A 27,119-nucleotide genomic window follows, 5' to 3' on the forward strand; every position below is an offset into this window, starting at 1 on the left:
ATTGCATTTACATAAGGGAGATGACATAAGGAAATGAAATAAAAGAAATTTACATAAAAGAAAAGACTAACATACTCAAGTTTAAGGGAACGCACTTACACGTATTTTTAAAGTATACTGATAGAATACGTTACTTTTGGAGGATTGTATGTAAATTCTGGAATAAAGTGGAAAGAGAATCTATTTTCATAGGCAGTGTTTTCACTATAGCCAAATAACCACCATAAGCATTCAGAGTAATTTGGTTCCCCTTTAGAAATTGACATAGATGGCCAGGCACAATGGCTCACGCCTGTAATCCCAGCACTTTGGGAGGCCAAGGCAGGTGGATCACTTGAGGCCAGGAGTTGCCTGCCCAACATGGTGAAACCCTGTGTCTACTAAAAATACAAAAAAAAAAAAAAAGCCAGAAGTGGTGGAGCACGCCTGTAGTCCCAGCTACTCGGAAGGCTGAGGCAGGAGAATCACTTGAACCTGGGAGGTGGAGATTGCAGTGAGCCAAGATCACACCACGGCACTCCAGCCTGGGCGACAGAGCAAGACTCCATCTCAAAAAAAAAAAAAAAAAAAAAGTGAAAGAAAATTAACAGAGACAATCATAATATTGTTATAAACTACTTTACTTATTTAATTTTATTTTTTGGAGACAGTCTCACTCTGTCACCCAGGCTGGAGTGCAATGGTGTGATCTCGGTTCACTGCAACCTCTGCCTCCCAGGTTCAAGCAATTCTCGTGCCTCAGCCTACCAAGTAGCTGGTACTACAGGAGCGCACCACCATACCTGGCTGATTTTTTTGTACTTTAGTAGAGAGGGAGTTTCACTATGTTGCCCAGGCTGGTCTCAAATTCGAGCTCAGGCAGTCCTCTGGCCTTGACCTCCCAAAGTGCTAGAATTACAGGTGTGAGCCACCATGCCCGGCCTATAAACTGCTTTACATGAAAGAGAGAGACAGTGAATCACTTCACCTTAATGGTGTATTAGCTAGAGTAATAAAAAAGAACTAATAAAATGTTATCTTGTTGGAATCATATTTTTTTAACTTGGCTACTTTCCCTATTCTATATGATTACATTGGGCTTGCCCTGCCCTATCTTGGGGTGGGTTTGAAGTATTTTGTTTGATCATATTTGTGGTGGTCTGACTTGTTCTGGATAACAAGCTGGAATGAACTTTATGAAGTCAACAGTAGAAATTGTTTCTTATTTTTCTATGATAAATTCCTCTTTTGAAGTCAAGGATAAGATACATATTTTGTACTGAACCATCAGTGATATTTTCCAAATTTCAAAAACTTGCTAAGTGGAATGGACTATCACAACTGTTTATTATTTTTACATTGTTGATCCAAAATGGAGAAGCATACATAACCAATTTCATTTTGAGCTTCTGTATGGTTAAAAGGCTATCTCCAGTGTGACATTTCTGTCACCTACCATGCAGCTTCTGAAGTACATGCATTGGTTGATAATTAAATGAATGGATGATGTTAAAATTAACTAGTATTAATAGTATTAAAATTAACTAGTACTAATTTTAACATCATTCATTCATTTAATTATGTACAAGTTTTGTACATTCTCTGCTTAAAATTGTAATCATAAATCAGATAAACTAAGACATGTCTAGCAGGCACAGTGTTGGAGTACTCTACTCTTTTCAAGCTGCTATGTATTGTTTGTTCTAGCTATCACAGTATATTTAGGATTAACAGCTTTGGCAATACAAGATACTTAAAACTAAGTCAAGCATGGTGTCGACATTATCCAAAACTCAGCTGAAGATAAGTGTTGCTTTGCCATCTTTTAACCATAATTGGAGTCGATTCAATATAGTCTTAACATTTAGCTGAACATCTAGGTTACTTTTGAACAGACATACAGGGCCTTTGAGCATTTTTAACAGTAATTACTATTGCTTCATTTTGAAAAATGTCAACATAGCTTTTGACATTTGGCTATATACCTTTTAACTTTTCTAATTTCCACATTAATACTAATTAATTTTAACATCCTTCATTCATTTAATTGTCAATAAAAATGGAGAAGTATTATTTTGAAGTTGGCAACCAGTTTATAGGTAGATGAAGGAAATTAAGGTGTCTAAGAACACTGAAGTTTCTATATTTGATGATTAGGTAGGTGGCAGTTAGAAATAACAGGAAAAACATCTTTAGACAATACTAACATTTTAAAATGTTACATTTATAGTAGTTTAGTAAAATGAGTAAATTCAGTTTCTAATAATATCAATATCAATAAACAGGAAAATAAATATCCAGCTTGTTTATGAATATGGATGATAGCTAAGTACCGGAGCATGTAACTTTAGAATACTAAAACAATTTTAAATTGTATGACTTGCCTGGCACGAAAGGTGATGACAGAGGTTGAATATTAGTTCTCTTGCTTATACCCAACCAAAAGTATAACATATACCTCTTGTGTTTGTCTCCATTTCTTCCAGGGTCCTCAAGGACCGAGAGGTCAACCAGGGCCTCCAGTGAGTTGGTTTTCATTTATATCTGTTTACTATTGATGCTTATATGCTTGCCTGGTTTGATATGTCTACTAAATAAATGTATATTTTTTTAATTTGCTGTGTTCTAGGGTCCACCTGGAGCACCAGGCCCAAGAGTAAGTTTGCTTGGTTTGATTTTATTTTGTTTTATCTTAGTATGTCATGTTAACTTTTTAAATCTTCTTCTGTTAACTCCCTATTAGAAGGTGTCCCTTTTGCATACCTCTGTTCTTTTTTGCTAACCTGATACAGGGCCGGCCCAGCTACACAAACATGAAATCCAAGCCTCAGACTTCTTATTTATAAAATGGAGAGGGTATCTCCTGCTTTCTTGGGTGGTTTCAAGTATTGAGTAAGAAGTAAAGCACGCAACACATTGTATAATACATAATAAGCACTTGAAAAACTAATTACCTCCATTTCTTCCTAATTCTACATCTTCACTCTCCTTTTTTAAATGTTCTCTTTTTGCCAGCCAGAGTTATCCACTTCTTTGATTTACATGAATCTTTCTCAGTTTCTGGTAACTCTCGAAGCCATCAGACTTCTCTTATGTTTGCTTATTATCTAACTACTATGACCCAAAACTTGCTACCCTTATCTCTGAGGCAATGTTTATGTCGCTCCTGCTATTCTCGTGCCCTCTGATATTCTAAGCTTGATTTTCCTTATGCTTTGTATCCATTCTCATATTCCGCAGTCTTTTTGTCTTCCTGCTCCCTATGAGAGGTCTGTCTCCATCTGCAACGTCACCCACACCCCGCTCCTCCAGCCTCCTGGTCAAATACAGTAGTCCTTGGGTCATATTTTCTGCCTAGTGTGGATCTACTGTTGGCTACACCATCCTAAACAATGGTCAGTCCTGCGCCTTTTAAGCCTTCTTATTTCACATGCTGCTCTGATGTCATTTAGATCTCTGCTAGTTCTCGGTGGTGGTTTCCTGTGATCTACTCTCAGCAGATCAGAAACTCTTCATTTCCCTCAGCTTTTCCTTGGGGCATAGTGCCACAAGGAAGACTATCCCCTTGAAAACAAGAGACCCATTTATCTGTGATTTTAAAAAATCACTTCCCCTTTCTGGTCTTCTGACTAATGCAGAGGGAACCTCTCCCTGTGTGAACATCAATAAGAATGTCTTTCGGCCGGGCATGGTGGCTTGCACCTATAATCCCAGCACTGTGGGAGGCTGAAGTGGGTGTATCATCTGAGGTCAGGAGTTTGAGACCAACCTGGCCAACATGGCATAACCCCAGGCATGGTGGCACATGCCTATAATCCCAGCTACTCAGGAGGTTGAGGCAGGAGAATCGCCTGAGCCCAGGAGGCGGAGGTTGCAGTGAGCCAAGATTGTGCCCCCTCACTCCAGCCTGGCAGAGCAAGACTCCATCTCAAAAAAAAAAAAAAATCTTTCTTCAAGTCTTCAAATAACTTTCCACTTGTTTATTCTTCCCTTCCTCCTGGATCCCCACAATGCATGGATTACAAGTACCCTCATTAATTGCCTTCCCAAATTATAATAACTTTGATATATTATAGCTCCCTTCTCAAGAAAGAACAAGTTCAAGTTCTAAAGAATCATATGTCATTGGCAAGTTAAAGAAATGTTTAGTGAAAATTTTCACATTTAAGTGCCAAAGTGTGGGACACATATCCCTGTCTCACTTGGAAAATATATGTGTTCCTACACAGCCAAAATAGACTAAGACATGAGAGGTTTTTGCTCAGAGCAAAATGTGGATTAAAATATGTATATACTTTGAGAAATTAGGAAGATTAAGAAGATATATGTGTTGAATACATTATAACTACTCAATAAATGCTGTTTCTTTGTTTCTTTCTTTTCTCCCTTTTCCTCCTTTCTGTATTCCTTCTTGGCCGATATGAAAACAGATTTCCATATATAGTGCTGTTTTCCTGGAACTTGCAGAGTCCACTGTAGGAAAATAACATTGAGAATAAGATTTCTAGAGCAGACGTCTAAATGACAATGAGAAGACACCTATGCATTCTTTCTAAAGTCGGCCTCCATGAAACTTTTCTTAATTCCATCCCCTCATCACACTACAAGATAGAACTGATCACTTCCTGTTCTTCATTCATACTCATTTACTTTCATGTTTGTCTTTTCTATTATATTGTGAACCCTCTGAAGGTAGAGACTACTTTTTAAATTCCCCTTCCATTTAAGCTCTTAATAAATGTTGAGTGCATGCCTGCGTGAATACAAAAAAGGCAACATCTCAGGAAATTTTAGTGGGAATCTTCTAAACTAGATTTCACTTGGAGAGAAACAATATCTATAAAGGAATAGATTCATAGAACTAGAGGTCCTCTCAGTAATTATTTAGCAGTTATTTCAGACTTTGAGTTGGGATTCATTGGTCAGTGGATCATACGACCAATTTAGTGAGTCTCATTCAAGATTATTTTTAGAGCAAATGAAATAGAATAGAAAAAAATATAGGGAGGGACTGCTTAGTAGATATGGATTTTCTTTTGGGGGGTAATAAAAATGCTCTGAAATTCAATCATGGTAATGGTTGAACAACATTGTGAATCTACTAAAGACAACAGAATTGTATACTTTTAAATGACTAAAATAGTGAATTTTATGTTATATAAATTTTACTTCAATTTTAAAAAACAAAAAAAAAGTCAGTACATCATCATCAGCAAGAATAAATATGGTTTTACAGAACTTTTTGAGGTTAAATATATGTATGTTTGTCTGAATTTTGTCGTGATGTAAAAATGTATTTCTTACTGTGGGTCAAGATAAGTATGAAAACTTATAATCCAGTCCAGCCACATCTTTATAAGACCTACGAAACTCAAGTAACTTGGTCAGTTATTTAAAGTGGAATAGCTAAAAGGAAATGTTTCAGGAAAAGTAATATGTATTGATGGTGAATTTGAATGTGAGGGTAGGGTAATGACCAGACCTCAGTGTACATGGTAAGATATTTAGAAATGAACACAGAAGTATACAACATGATGTCAAAGTTAACTAGAAGTGATTAGTGGAGTAAAGGGAAGAACATGGTGTCTATGTGTGTCTGTGTTTGGTGTATAGGATGGAAATAACAATCATTAAGAATCATTAAATGAGAGAAAGAATTCCCAACGGATTTATTCCAATTAATGGGTCAATTGTAGAACCTGGATTGATGAATTAAGAAGTGGCAGCTTCTATTATATTCTGGTTCCCTAGAATCAGCAAAAACTCCCATCATAAAAAGGGGTGTGACCTGAAATGAGTTCCTATTTGGTCAGCATTTTCACCATCCAGTGATCTTGAAACTTCAGACATATGAAAAAATAACACTTCTCTTCAAAATACTGAGATGCCTAGACTAGGTATGCTCTTCACTTGAATGATTTGGAGAGAATTGTGAAGATTACATTCTCCCAACGTATAATGAATCCTGCTGTCTAATTCCCCTCATTATTTCACACTCACTAGTCACAACATATAATCAATTTTTATTCTCTGTTTTCTATTTTACATGCATGTTTTTGTAAACATTGAGTGATTTCCATGTGAGAATATGTTCTAACTAGAATGCCTGGAAGAAGTTATTTTTCCTTTTTTGATCCCCTCACTGCACCTAATGAGAGATTTATACTTCGATGTGGGCACTTAGATGTAACTGAATGACTTCCCAGGCAAATCCTCTTAATACAATTTCTCTGACCGTACCTTTCTTAAAGTCTGCCTGTGGGGAAAAAAATCAATAAATTCAACAAATTAATTGACTGCTATGTGCCAGTCTTGAGCTAGGCTTTGTGAATACCTTGGGGATTCTAGGAATAGAGATCGTCAAGAAAAATTTTAGTGGCCAAGTGTTATGAAATTTCTTTTCTTTCTAATACCTGTTCGGGAAGAAAAAATGCCTTTTTATTGAGTTTTCGCTTGCGCTGATGGTGTTTAAAATTGCTGGTACCTTAGCATGACTAAAGCATCAAACTCTACACTACTAATCTACTAATAATCACTGTATTCTTTATTGCCACACACAGAAAATCATAGTCATGTCAATTAAGACTATCCTGTGATTTACTCAGCTTGCCCTCTGTTGATGAGCATTTTTTTTCAATTTTTTATTACGCATAGTACAAATGTCCTGTCCATATACATATCATTTTGTAGAATACCTAGGGGACAAATTGCCAGAAGTAGGATAGTTTGGTCTAAGGGATAATGAGCATATTTACTTGTTATTTTTAATGTTGGCAAGATATACATAACAAAATTTTACCATTTTAACTATTTTTAAATTAAAAATAGAGTATAGAGTTCAGTGGTATTAAGTACATTCACATTGTTGTGCAACCATTGCTATCCATGCCTAGGACTTTTTTTGTCTTCCAGAACTGAAGCTTTGTACCCATTAAGTAATAATTCTCAATTCCTCCCTTTCCCCAGCCCCGGCAACCACCGTTCTACTTTCTGTCTCTATGAGTTTGACTACTCTAGGTACCTCATATAAGTTAAGTCATACAATATTTGTCTTTTTGTGACTGACTTACTTCACTTAATGTAATATCTTCAGGGTTCATCTCTGTTGTAAGCTTATAGTAGAATTTTATTTCTTTTCAAAGCTGAATAATAGTCCATTGAATACATATACCAGATTTTGTTTATCCAAATGGACACTTATTTTGCTTCTACCTTTCGGCTATTGTGAATAATGCTGCTATAAACATTAGTGTACAGACATCTGTTGGAGTCTTCACTTTCAATTCATTTGGGTATATACCTAGAAATAAAACTGTTATATCATGTAGCAATTCTATGTCTAATTTTTGAGAAACTGCCATACTGTTTTCTGTAACTGCTACACACTTTATATTACCACCAGCAGTGCACAAGTTTCCAGTTTCTCCACATCCTCACCAACACTTGTTATTTTCCGGTTTATTTTTTCTATAACAGCCATCCTAATGGTTGTGAAGCAGTATCTCATTGTGGTTTTCACATGAATTTTCCTAGTGCTTTGTGGTGTTGAGCACATTTTCATGTGTTTATTAGACATTTGTATTTTTTAAAATTTTTTTTTGAGACAGACTCTCTGTGTTGCCCAAGCTGGAGTGCAGTGGTGCAATCTCGGCTCACTGCAACCTCCACCTCCCAGGTTCAAGTGATTCTTCTGCCTCAGCCTCCTGAGTAACTGGGATTACCGGTGCCCTCCACCACGCCTGGCTAATTTTGTATTTTTCGTAAAGCTGGGGTTTCACCATGTTGACCAGGCTGGTCTCGAACTCCTGACCTCAAGTGATCCGACCGCATTGGCCTCCCAAAGTACTGGGATTACAGGCGTGAGCCACCGTGCCCAGCCTCTTCTTTAGAGAAATATCTATTCAGTTCTTTGCCCATTTTTTGAATTGGATTGCTTTTTTTTTTTTTTTTTTTTTTGGTTGTTAGTAAGTTGTAGAAGCTCTTTAAGTATTCTAGGTATTAATCCTTTACCAGAAAGACAATTTGCAGTTATTTTTTCCCATCCCTTGAGTTGCCTTTTCACTCTCTGTATAGTGTCCTTTGATGCACAGATTTTTATATATATATATGTAGTCTAATTTATCTACTTTCTTCTCTTGTTGACTGTGCTCTTGCTATCTCTCCAAGAAATCACTGCAAAATTAAATGTTATCAGGCTTTTCCTATTTGCTTGTAATAATTTTTTAGTTTTAGCTCTTATGTTCAAGTCTTTGATTCATTTTGAGTTCATGATATAACTCATGATGTAAGTTTTTTGTACTTGACGTAAGTTAAGGGTTTAACTTCATTCTATCCCATGTGGATATTCCATTTTTCCAGCACTGTTTGTTGAAAAGACCGTTCTTTCCTCATTGAATGAGCTTAGCACTCTTGTTGAAAATAATTTGATCATAAATGAGAAGGTTTATTTCTGGACTCTCTATTCTATTTCATTGGTCTTTATGTCTGTCTTTATGACAGTACCAACTGTTTTGATTACAGAAGCTTTATAGTAAGTTTTGAAATCAGGAAACATGATGCTTCTAACTTCTTTTTCGAAATTACTTTTGGCTACTTGTGGTCTATACTATATATTATATTTACTGTATTGTAACTTTTACTACTGCTCTTTATTTCTTCAGCTGGATTCAAGTTTCTGCCTAGTATCCTTTACTTTAGGCCTGAATGACTCCCTATAATATTTTTCTAGGGAAGGTATGTTAGTGATAAATTGTCTCAGTTTTTATTTAACTGGGAATATATTAATATTTCCTTCATTTTTAAAGGAGAGTTTTACTGGAAATAGAATTCTTGGCTGACAGTCTTTTCTTTTAGCACTCTGAATATATTATCCTACTGCCTGCTCACCTTTATGATTTTTTTATGGGAAATTAGCTGTTAATCTAGTTGAAGATCTCTTGGACATGATGAGCCTCCTCTCTGCTTTCAGAATTCTCTCTTTGTCTGTAGAATTGGATAATTTGATTGTGACGTATCTGGGAAAGTTTGTAGAGCTTCTTGGATGTGTAGGTTAATATTTTTGCATCAGATTTGTGATGTTTTCAGCCATTATCTCTTTACATATTCTTTGTACCCCCGTTTCTCTCTCCTTCCCTTCTGAGACTCTCATCATGCATATGTTGGTAAGCTTGACAGTGTCCTACAGATCTCTTAAGTCTCTGTTCATTTTTCTTCATTATTTTTTTCCACTCCTCAGACAGGATAATCTCAATAAACCTGTCTTCAAGTTAACTGGTGCTTACTTCTGCCTATGGAAATCTACTGTAGAGCCTATCTAGTAAATTTTTATTTCAGCTATTGTACTTTTTAACTTCAGAATTTCTATTTGATTCTTTTTTCTATAGTTTATGTGCTTTTATTATATTCTCTACTTAGTAAGACACCTTTCTCATACTGTCCTTTAGTTCTAAAGACATGGTTTTATTTCATTTTTTAACTTGCCAAGAGAGAATTCTAGAAGGTTATTATTCCACCAGTTTTGCTGTCTCCTAGATCTCTTATCTTCTTTAAATATCTTTTTGATATTTTGTATGATGAAATGGAAGAACATATAAAGTACCTATAGTGCACACTGTAGTGATTGCTTTGAAAGCACTGTGCAGCTATTTGAGTTGCAAATTCAACTAGCCAGTTTTATCATAGAGTACCATTTTTTATTGACAGACTACCAGTATTATTAAGACATGAGTAGTTTACAGATATTTTCTTGAAAAGGAATGAAGTTAGCCTGCCATTTCAAGGAAAACAACTGACAGAATTTGATGCCAATGATAAATTTCAAGCTCTCAAGCAAAAATAAGAATTAGGGAAAACGTATTTATCACTGAGAATTTAATAGATTCCCAGTACTTATGTTTTCCTGATAAGTAACATTATGTTTTCCTGATGATGTTAACAAATGTAATTTCTGACATTAAGTAATGAGCTATATCAGTGTTTGGAAGACCTACATAATTCCATAAATCAGTATTTTCAGAATGATTAATATATGATGTTAATAAAATCATGTATAGGCAAAAGATCTATGAAAGTATAAAATAGACCAATAGATTTTAGTATAAAAGTACAAAATGTTCATTGAGGTGGGTTCAGTTTTCCCATAGAAACTAACCTTTAAGAAACTACCACTTATCAAGTTTTGGTATAAGGTATAATATGATAGAAGAAAATCCATAATTATTTGAAAAAGACAACTTAAATACTTTTCTTTTTTCCTCCTACGTATCTCTATGAGGCTAGATTTTCTTCACAACCAATTGAATACAAAAGCAAATATGAGAATTTAGCTGTAATGTATTAATCCAGACATTACAGAAATGCACAAAAATGTAAAACTGGGTCACCCTTCTCATTAATTTTTTTGTTTTGGCAAACATAGTTAATTTTTATGAAAATATTGATATTAACATATAATGGGTTTGTTGATATTTTAAAGCAATTGACACATGAATAGTTTTAAAATTTGTTTTGGCTTCTACCATAGTAAATATCAAAAGTTGGCCGGGCACGGTGGCTCATACCTGTAACCCCAGCACTTTGGGAGGCCAAGGCGGGAGGATCACCTGAGATCAGGAGTTCAAGACCAGCCTGGCCAACATGGTGAGACTCCATGTCTACCAAAAATACAAAAAATACAAAATAGTGTGTTGGCACACACCTGTAGTCACAGCTACTTGGGAGGCTGAGAGGCAGGAGAATCGCTGGAATCCAGGAAGCAGAGGTCGCAGTGAGCCGAGATCGTGCCACTGTACTTCAGCCTGGGTGACAGAGTGAGACTCCAAAGTTATAATTCACATAAACAAAAACAAAAAATTTGTAAGGCCTCTATTAATAAAGGAATTCTTTATTAAAAGTGCAAAAGGATTCCAATTCTGAAGAGTTTGAGAACCACTATGCTAGATTTTCTAATTAAAACTCTTAATCACCAACAGGGGACCAAGTGAACAACATAAAGGTGGCTTTGGTTCAGCACTTAATTCAGTTTCCCATTTTTAGTGCCAATATTTTTGTGTCACCCATATCCAAAATCTGCTCATTCACATGAGCAGTATGGTCATAATTATTTAATCTGCGGAGAATATTTTAGGTTTAACCTCTTTGCTACTTGAATAGTCCATGCTCCTTCTGTCTCGTGGCCTTTGCTTCTTCTGCCTGGAAAGCTCTCCTACCCCTTCTCCTAACAATTCTTATTTATTCTTTGGATATCAGTTCAAATTTTACTACCTCAGGGAAGCCTTCCCTGACCTATTCCTTCCAACCTCTTACATTTTCCAGATTTGATTAATTTCTCTAATTTCTCTCATAGTTTCATGCACTTCTCTTTCATAGCGTGTATCTCAATTAGTAATTATGATTTTTGAGATGATTTAATTATTGCCTCTCTCCTCTCTAAATTTAAGTTCCATAAGGGCAAGTTTCTTTTTTGTTTACCATTTTCTCCTCAGTGTGTATCACAGTGTTTGGCAGTATATATATGCAGAATGAGTCAATTATTTTCCAATATGAAAAACACATGCTGAAGCAAGGGAGAGCACATTTTACTGATTATTCCATCATTTTAAATAGTTTTTCAAACTACCAACCATGAGCTGTGAGAGATCTGTTGAAAACTGTTTCTATTATATAAGCCTTCAAGTAAAAAGATGTCTTCACAGTACAATGACTCTGAAAGAAATTAAATTGCTTGTTTCACTTACACAGATGCCGTTTCCCAGAACCATGCTTCATTGTTCTAAGATAATTTTTAAAAAATAATTACAAAAAAAAGACTTTTACTAATGATTATGCTCAGTCTTTTTCTAAAAATATATTTTATTAAATGCAAGAGGAGATTGATTTCCTTCTGTATTATTTCTTTTGGGACTCATGGTACATTTTCCAACTTCAGAAATTGTTTTTAAAACCACAGAAGTATCAGATTAAATTAATGTGGTGACTACCTCAGGACAGTAGTATTTTATTCTATTCCTTCCAAGAATGTAACTGTTAAAAATTACTACAGTTATTTATTCTTCACTTTACAGTTTATTAACTGAGAGGATCATATTTTATTCTCTTCCATTTGAGGAACTTTGTGTGTGTGTTTTCAGGCAACAGGAACAAATAGTTTTTCATTTGAGGACTCTACACTCTGGTCCTACTTTAATTAGGAGACCTTTAGATTTGGATGAAGGTGGCATATTGTCCTTTTAGATAGCCAGGTAATATTTGCAAAATCTGTCTAAGAGTTACAGAACCCCTTCAGATAATAAGTCTGGTATACTTTACAGCAGTGCTTTCAGAATTTGCAGCCTTTACTTTGGAGCACTCAGTGTTGATCTTATTCCTAATCTCAAATGGTTTTGTTTTACACAGAAGCAAATGGATATCAATGCTGCTATTCAAGCCTTGATTGAATCAAATACTGCCCTACAGATGGAGGTAACGTATCTGGTTTTATTTATATTGGCACTGTCTCTCAATATACCAATTAAACAGAGAAGTTTTTTGGAGGCCAAAATGTGACATTATCTCAAAGACTGTATTTAAAACAGATTGAAAATGTGAAACCATTTTCAAGAATGAAGTAAGTGATTTTGGTATAGTTAAGCAGAAATATATGCGTAGGATGTTTTGTAAGGAAAACATTTAAATCAAAAATGTAATACTGTTATTTGTAAGGAATTTGGTACTAGCCAAGAAAGTAGTTAAATGAAGTTAGCCATGTTTCTTAAAATGAGATATATATATTATCACTACTCATTTATTTTATTTAAACTCTAATCATTCAATGTGTAATTTTAAAAACATAATACAGTAGACATAGCAATTCTTATGTTAGCTTGAAAACTAAACTTGCGAATGTGAACTTAACTTCTTTAAAAGATTAAGGTTAATAAAACATACACATATGCCTATGCTTAAATATAAACTGTTCTTTACATTCTACTCCCAACTTACTACACGTAACGGAAACACATTCTTCTCCTGCCTTGGCCCATGTTGGTCCTCAGGAGTTTTTTGCTTACGTAATTCTTATGATGACTTGGCAGAACTACCAGAATACTGAAGTGACTTTAATTGACCACAGTGAAGAGATATTCAAAACCCTGAACTACCTTAGCAATTTATTGCACAGCATCAAGAATCCTCTTGGCACACGAGATAACCCAGCACGAATCTGCAAAGATTTACTTAACTGTGAACAAAAAGTATCAGATGGTAAGTTCTTGGTTACCTCGAACTCTGATGTCAAATTTCATTTCATCAGTTCAGTGTGTTTGAGATTTGTAATGTGTTCACTCTAAATCATAGTTAGTTTGATAAAACTCTGGCAGAAGCCATTTTAATGTCATCAAGAATAAAATACTCTATGAGGGAGACATGCTTCTAATGTCGTCCACCCCTTGCTATGTCATTTGCTTACATTTTGTTCTTGGAATACAGCATATTCATATTAAAAATTAAGATAGATAGGCCTGACCTTTGCATTAACAGACAGTAGCACCCATCAGAACTTGGTAAGTCAAGACTACCAAAGTTAACAACATAAATAGATATATTAGAGAATCTCCTTCACCATACTCCCTAAAAGTCTAGTTTTGTTTTTAAATACAAAATGGAATTTAAAGGTCCCATTCTAGAATTGATGACCATGAAGGTGGGAGTGGTTTGTCATTCTTGGAAGTTTCTCATCTCAACACAGATGCCCCAATTTCATTAGCCAGAGGTGCAAAAATGAACGTAGATTGGAACAATCAAGGCAAGGTTTTAAATCAAGAGGAGTCATCAGTTAAACAGGGGAAACCCTGTCTGCTACAAACTCTAGTTTTAACACAATGACATTTTTGAAAAAAAAATTATGATTTGAAAAGTTCTGATGTGAAAAATGCTGATTTGAAAAAGCTATGTTATGTTATTCTGTGGTCATTTTAATTTTGTTTATACATACACATGTCTCACATACCTGCACTCACACACACACAAATGCGCACATACACACATGTCCAAACCATCTGCTTCCGTTCTAGAACTTCAGTGAAAACAGTCATTTTGTTTATATTAATAAAACACTTAACTTCTAAAGATATTTTCTGCCCTAGATTAATATAAAAACTAAAATAATACTTACAATTGTAGCTGCCTATAATAATTCTCAGCTTGATTCTTTCCCATATTTGAGGGCATAAAAATATAATTCTGTAGAATTGAAAGGAACAAAGACATTGTAAGATATGCAAAATTAGTATGAAATATAGTTCAAAGTCCACCTTCCTTATAAGAGAAATAACTAAATGGTGTGGATTGTGCAGTATTCAAAAAATCTTTATGCCCCCAAATACTTTCATCACTAGAATATGATAAATGCTATAAGGAAAAACAAAACAGCAGGGAAGGGGGACTTGATAGGAAGTGGAGCACAAGATACAATTTTTAAATAGAATGATCAGATAAGGCATCTATGAGAATGTGACATTTGGGTGATATCAGAAGGAGGTAAGAGAGCAAGCCACAAGAAATCTAGAGAAAGCTTTCCAGGCACAAAGAATAAATGCAAAAACCCTGAGTCTTTGAGTATACCTAGCATGTTTTAGAATTAGCAAGAAAGCCAGTATGAATGGAAGAGAGTGCATATGGGGGAGAATGTTAGGAAATTTATTAGAAAGATATCAAAAAGTCAGATAATACAGGACCCTCTAGAGTACTCAGAAGTCTCTAATAAGATGGGAAGCCACTGGAAATTGCTGAGCCAAGAAGTGACATAATTTGGCTAAGATTTTTAAAATATTACTCTAGCTAATATGTTGCAAATATAGTGAGGAAGCAGGGGTAGAGGTAGAGAAACTACTGAGAAAGATATTGGCATAATCCAGGAGAGATGATGGTTGGTTAGACTAGAGTTGGTTGCCGAGGGAGTGGTAAAAAATGGTTACATTTTTCAATATGCTTTATTTTAACAAAAATCATTGTTAGCATCCTGGCTAACAGTGGAAAAGCATTCCATTATTGGAACGCTAAGCATGTGGGAGTTATTTATATCCTACTGCTTAAAGTCATCACCAAGGTCTGATTGCAAAAGTTCAAAAAAATTACAGCCTCAGGAATAAATGGATTAAGACAGAGCCAGCAGTTTTTGTTGATAGATTGGATGTGGGCTATGAGAGAAATAGAATGGCAAAGGATGACTCTAAGGTGTTTGTTTGTTTGTTTGTTTGTTTGTTTTTACCATAGAAGGGTGGGATGTTGTTAACAGGAGATGAAATTTTGGAGAAAAGATCAGGAGTAAAATTTTGGATATATTTACTTTGAGATGTCTCTTAGACATTCAAGTAAGAATGTCAAGTAGGTAGTTGGCTACTCAAGTTGAAGGTCAAGAGGGAGGTCTAAGTAAGGATAAAAATTATGAAATCATTTACATTTAATTGGTATTTAATGCCTTGAAACTGCTTAAGACTACCTACATAGTAAGTAAAGGAAGAAATGAAGTCTAAGCCGGCGCGGTGGCTCATGCCTGTAATCCCAGCATTTTGGGAGGCCGAGGTGGGCAGATCACAAGGTCAAGAGATTGAGACCATCCTGGCTAACACAGTGAAACCCCGTTTCTACTAAAACTACAGAAAAATTCGCTGGGTGTGGTAGCACGCACCTGTAGTCCCAGCTACTCAGGAGGCTGAGGCAGGTGAATCACTTGACCTGGGATGCCTAGGTTGCAGTGAACTGAGATCACACCACTGCACTCCAGCCAGGCCACAGAGTGAGAATCCATCTCAAAAAAAAGTAAAGAAAAAAAGAAATGATGTCTAAAAACTAGATCCTAGGGCTCTCTAATGTTTAAAGATCAGAAAGGTGAGGGCGAACTAGCAAAGAAAACAAAGCAGCAGCTATCACTGAGATAAGAGGAAAACTAGATTAATGTGGTGCCCTGAAAATCAAGCAAAGAAAATGTTTGCCAGAGGAGGAGGGAAGGGATTAACTGAGTCAATGTTAAGTAAAGCAAAGACTGAGAAAGACTACTGAATTTAGCAATGCAGACATCATTGAGGAGCTTCAACAAGAGCAGTTTAGAGGAATGGTAGTAGTTAAAACCTTATCAGATTTTAAGAGAAAAGGATAATGCTAGGAACTTTTCATTCCCAGTAATGAAGCAGGTAATTCATATTACCTGGCTAAATTAATTTTTGAAGTTAAAAGCATAAAATAAATAACAAACAGCAATGAACTTTCAAGCTGAGACTTTAAAGGAGACAGCAGAAAGTGAACCCAACATTTGGAGCTACTTTTGCCCCCAGTATGTTGAGAAGCTTGGTGGCTTCAGGAGGTAGGGGTCAAAAGTTAGAATCTGTGGCCCACCAAAGGTGAGGACTTAGGCTTTCAAAGGCCTGCACTCTAGTAGTAAGGATAAACTGGAAGAAAACGAACATTCATACAGACTGTAGCTTTGCTTCACATCATCTGGATAGCTCAGAAAATCCCGAACTTTGAACCTGTATTAAAATGGTTCCAAACTGCTGGAACTTCCACATACCTGTCAGAAGCAAACAAAAATCTTATATAAAAGATAACATTATCCTAGGACTCAAATTATTTCCACAGGTAATTTCAAAAATGCAGTGTCCAGCACACAATCAACGACAGCCAAACACACAAGTTGACAAAACACCATGAATGAGAACTAGTAGAAACAGCAGACAACAAAAGCAGACTCAAAAGAGAGAAGAAAAGAAGTAGAATTTAAATCTGAAACTATAATGAACAAGATAAGTCTTCTTTCTTTTTTTTTTTTCTTTCTTTGAGACAGAGTTTCACCCCAGTGCCTAGGCTGGAGTGCAGTGGCTTGATCTCAGCTCACTGCAACCTCCGCCTTCTGGCTTCAAGCAATTCTCCTGCCTCAGCCTCCCAAATAGCTGGGATTACAGGCGCCCACCACCGCACCTAGCTAATTTTTCTTTTTTGTGTGTTTTGTTTTGTTTTGTTTTGTTTTGTTTTGTATTTTTAGTAGAGACAGGGTTTCACCGTGTTGGCCAGACTGGTCTTAAACCCCTGACCTCGTGATCTTCCCGCCTCAGCCTCCCAAAGTGCTGGGATTACAGGCATAAGCCACCGCACCCAGCCAACTTTTGATATTTACTATAGTAGAAACCAAAACAAATTTTAAAACTATTCATGTGTCAATTGCTTTAAAATATCAACAAACCCATTATATGTTAATATATTTTTCTAAAACTTAACTGTATTTTCCAAAACAAAAAAAATAATAAGAAGGGTGACCCAGTTTTACACTTTTGTGCATTTCTGTAATGTCTGGATTAATAGATTACAGCTAAATTCTCATATTTGTTTTAAGATAAGTCTTCTATAGGAACACAGTTTATTCACTATAATAAGAGAGAAGGCAGGCCAGGTGCCATGGCTCACGCCTGTAATCCCAACACTTTGGGAGACTGAGGTAGATGAATCACTTGAGGCCAACATTTTTTTCAATAAATTTGAGACCAGCCAGGCCAACATGGTGAAACTTCATCTCTACTAAAAATAGAAAAATTAGCCAGCCGTGGTGGAATGTGCATGTGGTCCCAGCTACCCAGGAGGCTAAGGTGGGAGGATCTCCTGAGCCTGCAGGGGGTGGAGGTTGCAGTGAGCCAAGATCTTGCCACTGCACTCCATCCTGGGCGACAGAATGAGAGAGAAATTCCTATTTCAAAAAGAGAGAGAGAGAGAGAAGGTAGAATATATGTGCACAAGCATAGACATGTGGATAGATATGATAGTGGGAGTTTATATAAGTTACATAAATTTTCTTCAGATTCCTTCAGTTGTCTCATTGAAATTGGAAGGTTATGAGTTGAGGATAAGAGTGAATGAATAGGTATAAGATAGTTAACTATCTTAGTGATAGAGGGAATAAACTCTGGAAACACCATATTACTGTCTGGCAACTTTACAGACACATTTGAATTTGAAGGAGGCCCATCACAACAGTTGTGTTTTTCTCCTACCACTTTTTTTCTGTGCAGGTATAGGCACAGGTTAGGGAGAAACTTATGTAGGATTGGGGATTTATGAGACAAGTAGAGTGAAATGAGGCAGGGCAAGGGTGTTAAGGAAGTTCATAAGGACATTACTACAGTAAAGGACTGTAGATTTTTAAGCTGGGTAAGAAGGGAAGTGAACATATGATCATTAGGTGCAATGAAAAAGTGATAGTAGGTCCTCATGAAAGTGAAGAATTATTGGAGTTAGGACACCAGAGGGAATGAACTGGAAAGAGAAGAGAAATGAAATTATGGAGGAGATGCAGTTGTTGGTAATAACAAAAGGTAGGATATGACCTTGGAAGTTAATGGTTAAAGTAAGGTACGAGGGTATGGGGAGGGTACAAGATCATTGGTGGAAAAGTAAGAGGGTTGGGGAGGATACAGTTCAGGGAACTGAAGGCCAACATTTTGAAAGCATCATCTACATGGATTTAAAATCACCAAGAATTAGGTCATAAGTAGATTTTCTGAAAGCGATAATAGGCTAAAATTATCAAAGAAAAATAGTAAATGATTACAGCAGGGGGGACTAATGAGTGATAGAATGTGATTATAGTAATTTCAGTATGGAGTATTTTCAGGGAGAAAGTGGAAAGAATGGTCTGAAAGTAGCAACGAAGAGCAAGAAAGATGCCTTCCTACCTTCAGGCATAACACTGTGGAGGCTACAAGAGAAGCAGTGTCCTCAGGGAAGAGCTAGTTTTGAGTCAGAACATTTAGGCTCACAAAAGATATATCATGGTGCAGGACTTTATCTCTAACTCAGCATACCTTGAAAGAAATTATGGAGCCCTTATCAGTTCACCATTGTAGAATATAACACCTGAATTCAAAGCATTTCACCCCATATAACAATAAAAATTTGCTTGATGAAAAATCTGTTATAAAGAACTTTTTTATTATTAGCTCATATAGTAGTCAGATAGTATTTCTTGGAAGACAAGAGAAGATGAAAGAAGATATATGTTTACTCCATTAGGTAAGACTGGAAGCCCTCATCAGTTTCTGATGAAAAATTCAGCTGTACTTTCTACAAACTTTATGAAATATTCAAAATTCTGAAGATAAGGGAGTAGGAATGGTGGACCTCTTTCACCCCTTTCTTCTGTATTTCAATATATCATTGGTTCTCCAGATGTGATCCTGGGCCAGAATTAGATGCTGTTGACATGCAGATTCTTAAGCCCCACGCCAGACTTAATAAATCAGCAACTGTCAAAGGTAGGGCCCAGCTATGTGTGTTTTAGTGATGGTTTGATGCACACTAAAGTTTGAACACTGCTGCAGCTGAGGACCATTTCTACCCTTTGAGCTACCAATTCAGCAAGTAAGCATATTGAGGGATTAGTAGAATAGTAGAGGGGAGAATATTTGAGGATGTTTTGGAAGCTAGAGGAAGCTCAGGATGAGCTAGAGGAATCTTTGCTATGGAATAAAAGTGGAATGAACAAAGACTTCTGCCTACTGTAGAAAAAATGACATTTGACAAAAACTGTTGAATTTTCTTGCCTTTTTAATGCAGGAAAACAGGGCTGCCTTATTCAAAAATTCCTGTCCCTTGTATTTGGAATAAGATGCTGTTTTACTATTCTCAGTCTATTAGTCTGGAATTAAGATGCTAGCCCATTGCTTTTCAATCTAAGTATTTTCTGTAGTCTGAGTTTAGGCCCAGTTTTATTCTCTTGGGCACTCAATGGAGTAAAGACTGGTAGAATTTCACTAGCTATAGGGACTTCAGTTTTTCCCACTGAATGATAAAGTGGGAAATCTGAAAGAGTACAAAAATGATAAACATTTAATTGTATGGTTTTTTTAATGAAAACAAAAATGTTTTCTTATTTTTATTTTACTTATCAGTATTATACATAAAGATATATTTTTCCTTCAAAAGATCAAAGTTGTTTCTATTATAAAACAAAATGTTCATTTGAAACACTGTAATGATGTATAACAGAAATATACAAATATACTTCATTAAGTTCAACTTTTCTATTAACTATGTAACTTTAAACAATTCACTTTTAGTTGCTGAACACATCTTCTTATCTGTAGAGTGAAACAATCAATTCAGCAATTCTATCATTTTGATTAAAATTATGAAACACTCAAATTGATAGTTATGTGAAAAATACAGCATTTTTAGTATCAATTTTACATAATGCTTGTAGCATTCATTCATTCACTAAATGTAAGTATATCATCTTCTATGTTTTTAACAGGTAAGACTGTGATAATATGTATTTAAAGTATCATGATAATTTATAAGGATGTGGTGGGCACAGTGGCTTACGCCTGTAATCCCAACATTTTGGGAGGTCGAAGTGGGCAGATCACTTGAGGTCAGAAGTTCAAGCCCAGCCTGGCCAACATGGTGAAACCCCATCTCTACTGCAAATACAAAAATTAGCTGGGCGTGGTGGCACATTCCTGTAATCCCAGCTACTCAGGAGGTTGAGGCATGAGAATCACTTAAACCTGGGAGGTGGAGGTTACAGTGAGCCAAGATCACACCACTGCACTCCAGCCTGGGTGACAGAGTGAGACTCTCTCTCAAAAAAAAAAAAAAAAAAGTTACAAGGATTATGGCATTTAGTAACTTTATGTTTTACTATAAATTATTAGGAAAATACTGGATTGATCCAAATCTCGGCTGTCCTTCAGATGCCATTGAGGTTTTCTGCAATTTCAGTGCTGGTGGCCAGACATGCTTACCTCCTGTCTCTGGAACAAAGGTATGTTACTGAATTTTAAAATATATGTTGTTATATTGCACAGTATCAGTGAAAAGTTATTTTTAAAATTCTATCTCTTTAAATAATTATGAATTTTAAGAATGAAAGCAAAGATTTTTCTCTATTATGTATGATAAATAAATATGCTATTTTTAAAAACTAGTTAATCACAGTAAATCTTGACATTTTGATTGTGTCTTTTATGATTTAGCTTAGTTTGGCTTACTCTACTGATCATGTTTTTTAAATTCCTTTTAAAATTGTGCAACATATGCTATGTTTTTATGCATACACACACATTAGAAATTTCTTAAACAGCTGTAGTGTTTGTAACCAGTAATCAGTTACCTGAAGTTTTGCTGAAAATTATATTATAATCATTAAAAAAGAGAATTTTGCCACAAAATCTTGCTATTTGTGGTTATTAGGCACACAATAACCTTTCTTAAACATCCACAGAATACTACTAAAAACTTCTTTCATGAATAATTCTATAAATCAAACGTTTAGAACGAATGCATGTTAGTTTGTTAAACTAACATATAACACTGAGAGTTATAACAAATATTTATAAAACCTAAATCCTAGCTGTACCTATAACATATATTGAAACCAAAACTATGTTTCTTTATTTTTCTGATTAAACCAGCTTGATCTATGATCAAGAATTTCTCATTGACAAAGAACTGATACATGTGCCTATTGTGTGTTTTGTTCATCATAAAAAGACAGCAGATAAAATTCAATCTCTTTAGCTGCTTCTTATTGAACTGCCCTGTCCTCCTAAAACACCTCTCTTCATTAACCAGGGCATTCCATCAATTTATCTTAATAGGCATTCACCATTATCGCCCCTGAAATAAAAGAGGGAAGGATTCTTCCATTCCTAGGGAATCATGAACCTCTAATAAAGAGCAGCATGATAGTCCTACTTCCAAAATATCCATATCATCATCCTCATTCCAATGGAAATTGGCCCAGGATTATCCAGAAGGAAAGAAGATGGGGCTGTGTGAACTGTGCAAAGGAAATAGGAGCAGTGGGGAAGCAGTACTCTAGTTCTTTCCATGACTGAATCACTTCTCCCATTTCTTCGATTCATAAACTCAACCCAAGGAAGACCAGAGAAGTGCTAGGATGAACAGTAGAGTGGGAATCAGGGACTGGGGTTCTAGTCTTTATTCCTCTATTAACCTAGGGAATAAAACTGTGATCCACCAGAGGGCCTGCTCTGTGCCAGGCACAATGCTAGGTAAATTACATTTGTCGTTTTTAATCCTCATAACGACCATACCAGATTGGTGTTATACCCCACTTTACTGACAAGGAAATTAAGTCTCAGAAAGCTTAAATATTTTTTGCAAGCTTCTGACTCTGATCTGTAAAATGAAGGAATTGAATTACTTAAATTCTAACGTTCCTTATTATCTTTCCATGTGTATGCCCTTCTTTTGCTTTTCCTCTCATTTCGTTTTTTTCTTTCTGTTTTTCTTTTTGTTGTTATTTTTTCTTCTACATTACCTCATAACTGATATTTTTCTAACCTTATGCTTGAACATTAGTACAAATGCCTCAGTAGGAACCATTTCTGTTCACTTACATTATGACCGTATCCCTGCTTGAATAATGCTAAAATAATAATAATAATGTCTGGAGCTATAGGAAGATCTGCCTTTCTGTTCAAGCCTGGGGAATGTGCAGTTTTCTTAACTCAGATACTGTCCTGTATTGTTCATTGTATTAGTTAACACTTGTTTATGAATTTCATTCATTCATTCAATAAATATTTATTAACGATCACTGTGTGAATGAAACTACATTAGGGGCTGGCAACACAAAGAATAGGGTTCTGTCCTTGTCCTTTAAGGCTCTCAAACTTAAAATTACTCAACCAGATTATTGTTACAACTTGTAACTCGTCTTCGGTAACTCTCACCAAAAAAATAATATCAAAGGCAGAGACAGATCTCAGATTTTTATTTAAAAAAGTATTAAAGCATTAACCAAAAGCAAATTATTACTACATTTTATATAATGTGAAAATTATCTTTATTTTATTAATATTATATGTAGTAGCCTGATGATGTGAACTGGAACCAGTCCATACAGGCTCAGGAAAGCCAACTGTTAACATTTCTTTCCATTGCCATGTTCAGTGACCTCACCTTGGTAGTCTGAATTCAGCCGTGCCTGTAATCCCAGCACTTGGGAGTGCTTCTACCATAGGAGTCAGGAAATACTATAAATCATGGCTTTTCCCCCAAGAACCCGTGGTTAAACATTTACCAGCACACCATTGACTGGCACTTCAGTTCCAAGGAAAAGAGCTTTCTGGAGGCTGCCTTTGAAGGACTTTTCCTCAGATTTTCCTGAACTGTTAAGTTTCTCAATTGCCACATGTTATAACCTGCATATTGTTTCTATGACATTAGTTGGAGTTTGGAGTGGGGAAAGTCCAGATGAACTTCCTTCATTTATTGAGTTCGGAAGCCACCCATATCATCACCATTCACTGTCTAAACACCCCAAGGTGGACAAGCACACAAACAAGTGGCCCAGGATTGCCTATTGGTTTCAAGGGATGGAATGGCCAGATTTTTAAAGTAAATACTCTACTTGAACCTAAAGTGCTTTCAGATGACTGCAAGGTAAGAAAATGGCACCTTTAGAATTGTTCAGTATAACTGACTTAAAAGTGGTAAAACCATAAAATTAGGATAATTAGAGTAAGACTTTAATTACAAACTGCAGATACAGAAGGGTAGTAAGTTTTAATGTGCCTGACTTGTAACTGCATTTTTTAGAATCAATCATTTGTTTATATCATACCTTATCAACTTGTGTCATACCAATTGGTCTTAGATTTTTATATGCAAAACAGGTGTTAATATGTAAATTTAATTTTTATTCCCTATGTGAAATAATTATACCTGGATAGATGGATAGATAGACAGACAGATAAATGATAAATAGATAGTGTATTTGGATAAATATTTTCATGTGTTTTCACTGCTGTAATTCTACATCTCGTTATTGCATAAAAAGCAAGTTATAGAGGCAAGTAAGTTTTATTTCATTCTGTCAATCCCTGTACCTCATACCAAATATGGGTATAATTACATATTGACTGGCCCCACCAGTAAGTATTTGGTTGTAGCCTATATTTTTTCCATTAAAACTAAATAATGGGGCCAGGCGTGATGGCTCATGCCTGTAATCCTAGCACTTTGGGAGGCCTAGGCAGTCAGATCACTTGAAGTCAAGAATTCAAGACCAGCCTGGCCAACGTGGTGAAACCCAGTCTCTAGTAAAAATATAAAAATTAGCCAGGCATGGTGGCAGGTACCTGTGATCCCAGCTACTTGGGAGACTGAGGCAGGAGAATCACTTGAACCCAGGAGGCAGAAGTTGCATTGAGCCAAGATCGCACCACTGCATTCCAGCCTGGGCGACAGAGTAAGACTCTGTCTCAAAAAAAAAAAAAAAATTAAATTAAGTTAAATAATGGGGCTGGGTACTGCTCTGTAATCCCAGCACTTAGGGAGGCTGAGGTGGGTGGTTCACTTGAGGCCAAGAGTTTGAGACCAGCCTGGCCAACATAGAGAAACTCCGTCACTACTAAAAATACAAAAATTAGCCAGGCATGGTGGCACACGCCTATAATCCCAGCTACTCAGGAGGCTGAGCCGCAAGAATTGCTTGAACCTGGGAGGGAGAGGCTGCAGTGAGCCAAGATTGTGCCACCGCACTCCAGCCTGGGCAACAGAGCGAGACTCCGTCTCAAAAAAAAATAAGACTTAATGAGTGAATCTAATGGTATTTTGTTATCATACCAAGCTCATGACTTTAGACAAGTAATTTATTTTCAATGAGCTTCAATTGCCTTAACTTTAAAATAAAATTTATAGCTTAATCTCTAAAGTTCCTTCAAAATTTAAAATTTCTATCATGATAATTCTGTGAATAAGTGAATTAGCTCCTAAATAACAGCTCCACAAAACTCATCAATTGTGTTTCTCTGTTGTTTCTGGTTGAATCTTAATCATCGGATATTTTATGATATGTTTTTGTTCCATAGAATTTATTAGAAACAGAAGAGCATATACTAATAAGAGAAACAGAAAGCCATGGAAGGAAGAGAAGAAAGAGGGAAACTGTATAAATAGAGAGCTACAGAATGGGGGAGAAAAAAGAAACCTAGAAGATGATTGCACATAATTATAAGTTTAATTATTTCTGACTGAGGTGATTCTGTTTATTTGCTACCTAAAATGCAGAGGTTGAAATAGCTCGTTCCCTTTTATCAAAGAAAAATATCCATCCTGAAGAATCAGTCCCAAATAAAGGAATACAGAACAGATGGTTATTACTCGTGTTAGGAATATTGCAGTCTTTTAATTCATATCTGGTCCAATGATTCACAGAGGGTTGAAGCAGAAGCCTGGCCTTAGCCTCTGGAAGTGAAAAATTAGAACACACAATGCCATCCTAAAGAAAGGAATAAACCCAGGTTTTCAATTAATAGTAGTAATTTTACCATTTATTGAGCATTGTTCTAGGCACTTTCCATTCATTATCTCTAATCCTTAAAACAAGTTCACATTATCTGTGAAAGGCATTGTCTACTGAAAGTGACTGCTAATGAAATGCATATGAAAGCATTTTGTTCTTATTTTACAGATTCAAGATGGCAGCTGGCATAAGGCAACATTTCTTTTTCACACCCAGGAACCTAATCAACTTCCAGTGATTGAAGTACAAAAACTTCCTCATCTCAAAACTGAACGAAAGTATTACATTGAAAGCAGTTCTGTATGCTTTCTGTAAAGTCTCTGAATTAGTTCCGAATTCAGGCTGTTGGCCAGGTAATTGCTGCAGAGGGAGAAATGAGACAGAAAGATACTGTCATTATGAAATGCATGTAATAAAGCATTGGCTAAATCTTAAAGAATCTCAGGAAGAACAGACTTCCTCCTAAGAAGGAGAAAAGGCATTTTTAAAGGACTATGATTGATAAAGTATTTAATTCTTTTAAAAATTATATTGATCTCAGCTTTTTTAGAGAATTCCCTAGAACTAAAAATGTATAAATATGGAATTCTTCAGGGTATCTTTTATTTTTGACTGAGTGCATAGTACCCATTAGACAGCTGGAGATGCAGAGCACTATGGAGCAATACTGGCTAATGCTTCCAAATGTGCACTGCTTCTGTCTAAAAATTACAAGCCACAGTCTAATATGCCTTATTTTCCAAAACACTAAGCTGTATTCAGGTCCCTGATGGGCATATACATCTTAGCCGGTGATACACTACCTCTTACGTGTTGCCTCTTTGTGTTGCTTGGTGCTCTTTTGAAAACAAGGTGCTTATGGCTTTCATAGACTATTTCCTTTTTCATCTTTACCACTCTTTAAAAGTGTATGTACTGGTTACATCAAGATATGTTTTGGTTGTTAGTACTTATTTTAAATTGTTTGGTCACACACTCAATAACACGTAAAACTATTTATGTGAAGTCCTTGTTTTATTTTAAAATTCTCTTTGTGTATATGGAATCAAAGCCAGCACATTGTAACCTGTGCTTGTACACAAAAGAATTGGGAGATTTCTTTGTTTTTATTTTTTAAATTGTTGTAAAAATTATTATAGGCCAGCTACATCTAGTAGTAGGTTTGGGGTAGAGATTGGGGGTTGTGCCATACTGTTTTTAAAGTTCACGATCATCTGGAATGATACTTTGTATATATATATTTTGTAAAGTTTTAATTCAGCAAATTTTTTTAAATTGCTGCTGTTTTAAATTATAAAAACTTTATATTTCTGCTTTGTAGAAATTATATGTTTTTGTAGTATTCATTGATTTTCTTTCACTGTACTTAAATCTAGTGTTAGTACTTAAAAAAATTTAATTTACCAGTCTTTAAAGCAACATCCAGGAAAAAAAAAGTCTTTTCCCATTTAAAATAGGCTCAGCCAGTTCAATGTCTCCTTGTTATCAGAGAAATGTTAGTTCAATATTGAAAGAAAAATATTATACCTCTTGGTATCTAGAAAAGCTTGTTCATCCATTATAAATATATCTTTAGCCACAGCAAACCACACTTAACCTATCTATAATAAAAATGTGCTTTAAATCATTTTGGGTGGTATTTGTTTTTCCTCTTTTGTTGCAATATGCTTTTATTATTTATAATAGCCCATCTGGCATAGCCTTTCTGTGTTATGTATATCCATATTGTTAAGAAGTATCTTTTATATACCTGCAAAAAGATTATAGGACCTATTTCCATGACAAAAATAAACTCTCACATATATGATCAAATGACTTTCAACAAGTGTGCCAATACCATTCA

At 35.6% G+C, this 27,119-nt stretch overlaps 1 protein-coding gene across 5 annotated transcripts in view; it reads left to right on the plus strand.

Annotated features, from left to right (window-relative positions):
• Positions 1-26,903, plus strand: part of COL24A1 (collagen type XXIV alpha 1 chain) — a 398,071-nt gene extending 371,168 nt beyond the window's left edge. For 4 of the 5 annotated variants that reach the window (XM_077987934.1, XM_001109249.5, XM_077987942.1 and 1 more), the window contains 7 exons: positions 2,466-2,501; positions 2,609-2,635; positions 12,373-12,438; positions 13,050-13,218; positions 20,655-20,764; positions 23,197-23,412; positions 25,445-26,903. In XM_077987934.1, coding sequence (XP_077844060.1) covers positions 2,466-2,501; positions 2,609-2,635; positions 12,373-12,438; positions 13,050-13,218; positions 20,655-20,764; positions 23,197-23,412; positions 25,445-25,591 — 771 coding nt within the window. In that variant the 3' untranslated portion in view covers positions 25,592-26,903. Of the gene's footprint in view, positions 1-2,465; positions 2,502-2,608; positions 2,636-12,372; positions 12,439-13,049; positions 13,219-16,590; positions 16,792-20,654; positions 20,765-23,196; positions 23,413-25,444 lie in introns of those variants that run through there. The other variant, XM_015144267.3, reaches the window with a different exon arrangement.
• Positions 26,904-27,119: the final 216 nt, after the last annotated feature.

This window comes from Macaca mulatta, chromosome 1 (genome assembly GCF_049350105.2).
Source record: "Macaca mulatta isolate MMU2019108-1 chromosome 1, T2T-MMU8v2.0, whole genome shotgun sequence".
NCBI classification, from domain to species: Eukaryota; Metazoa; Chordata; class Mammalia; order Primates; family Cercopithecidae; genus Macaca; species Macaca mulatta.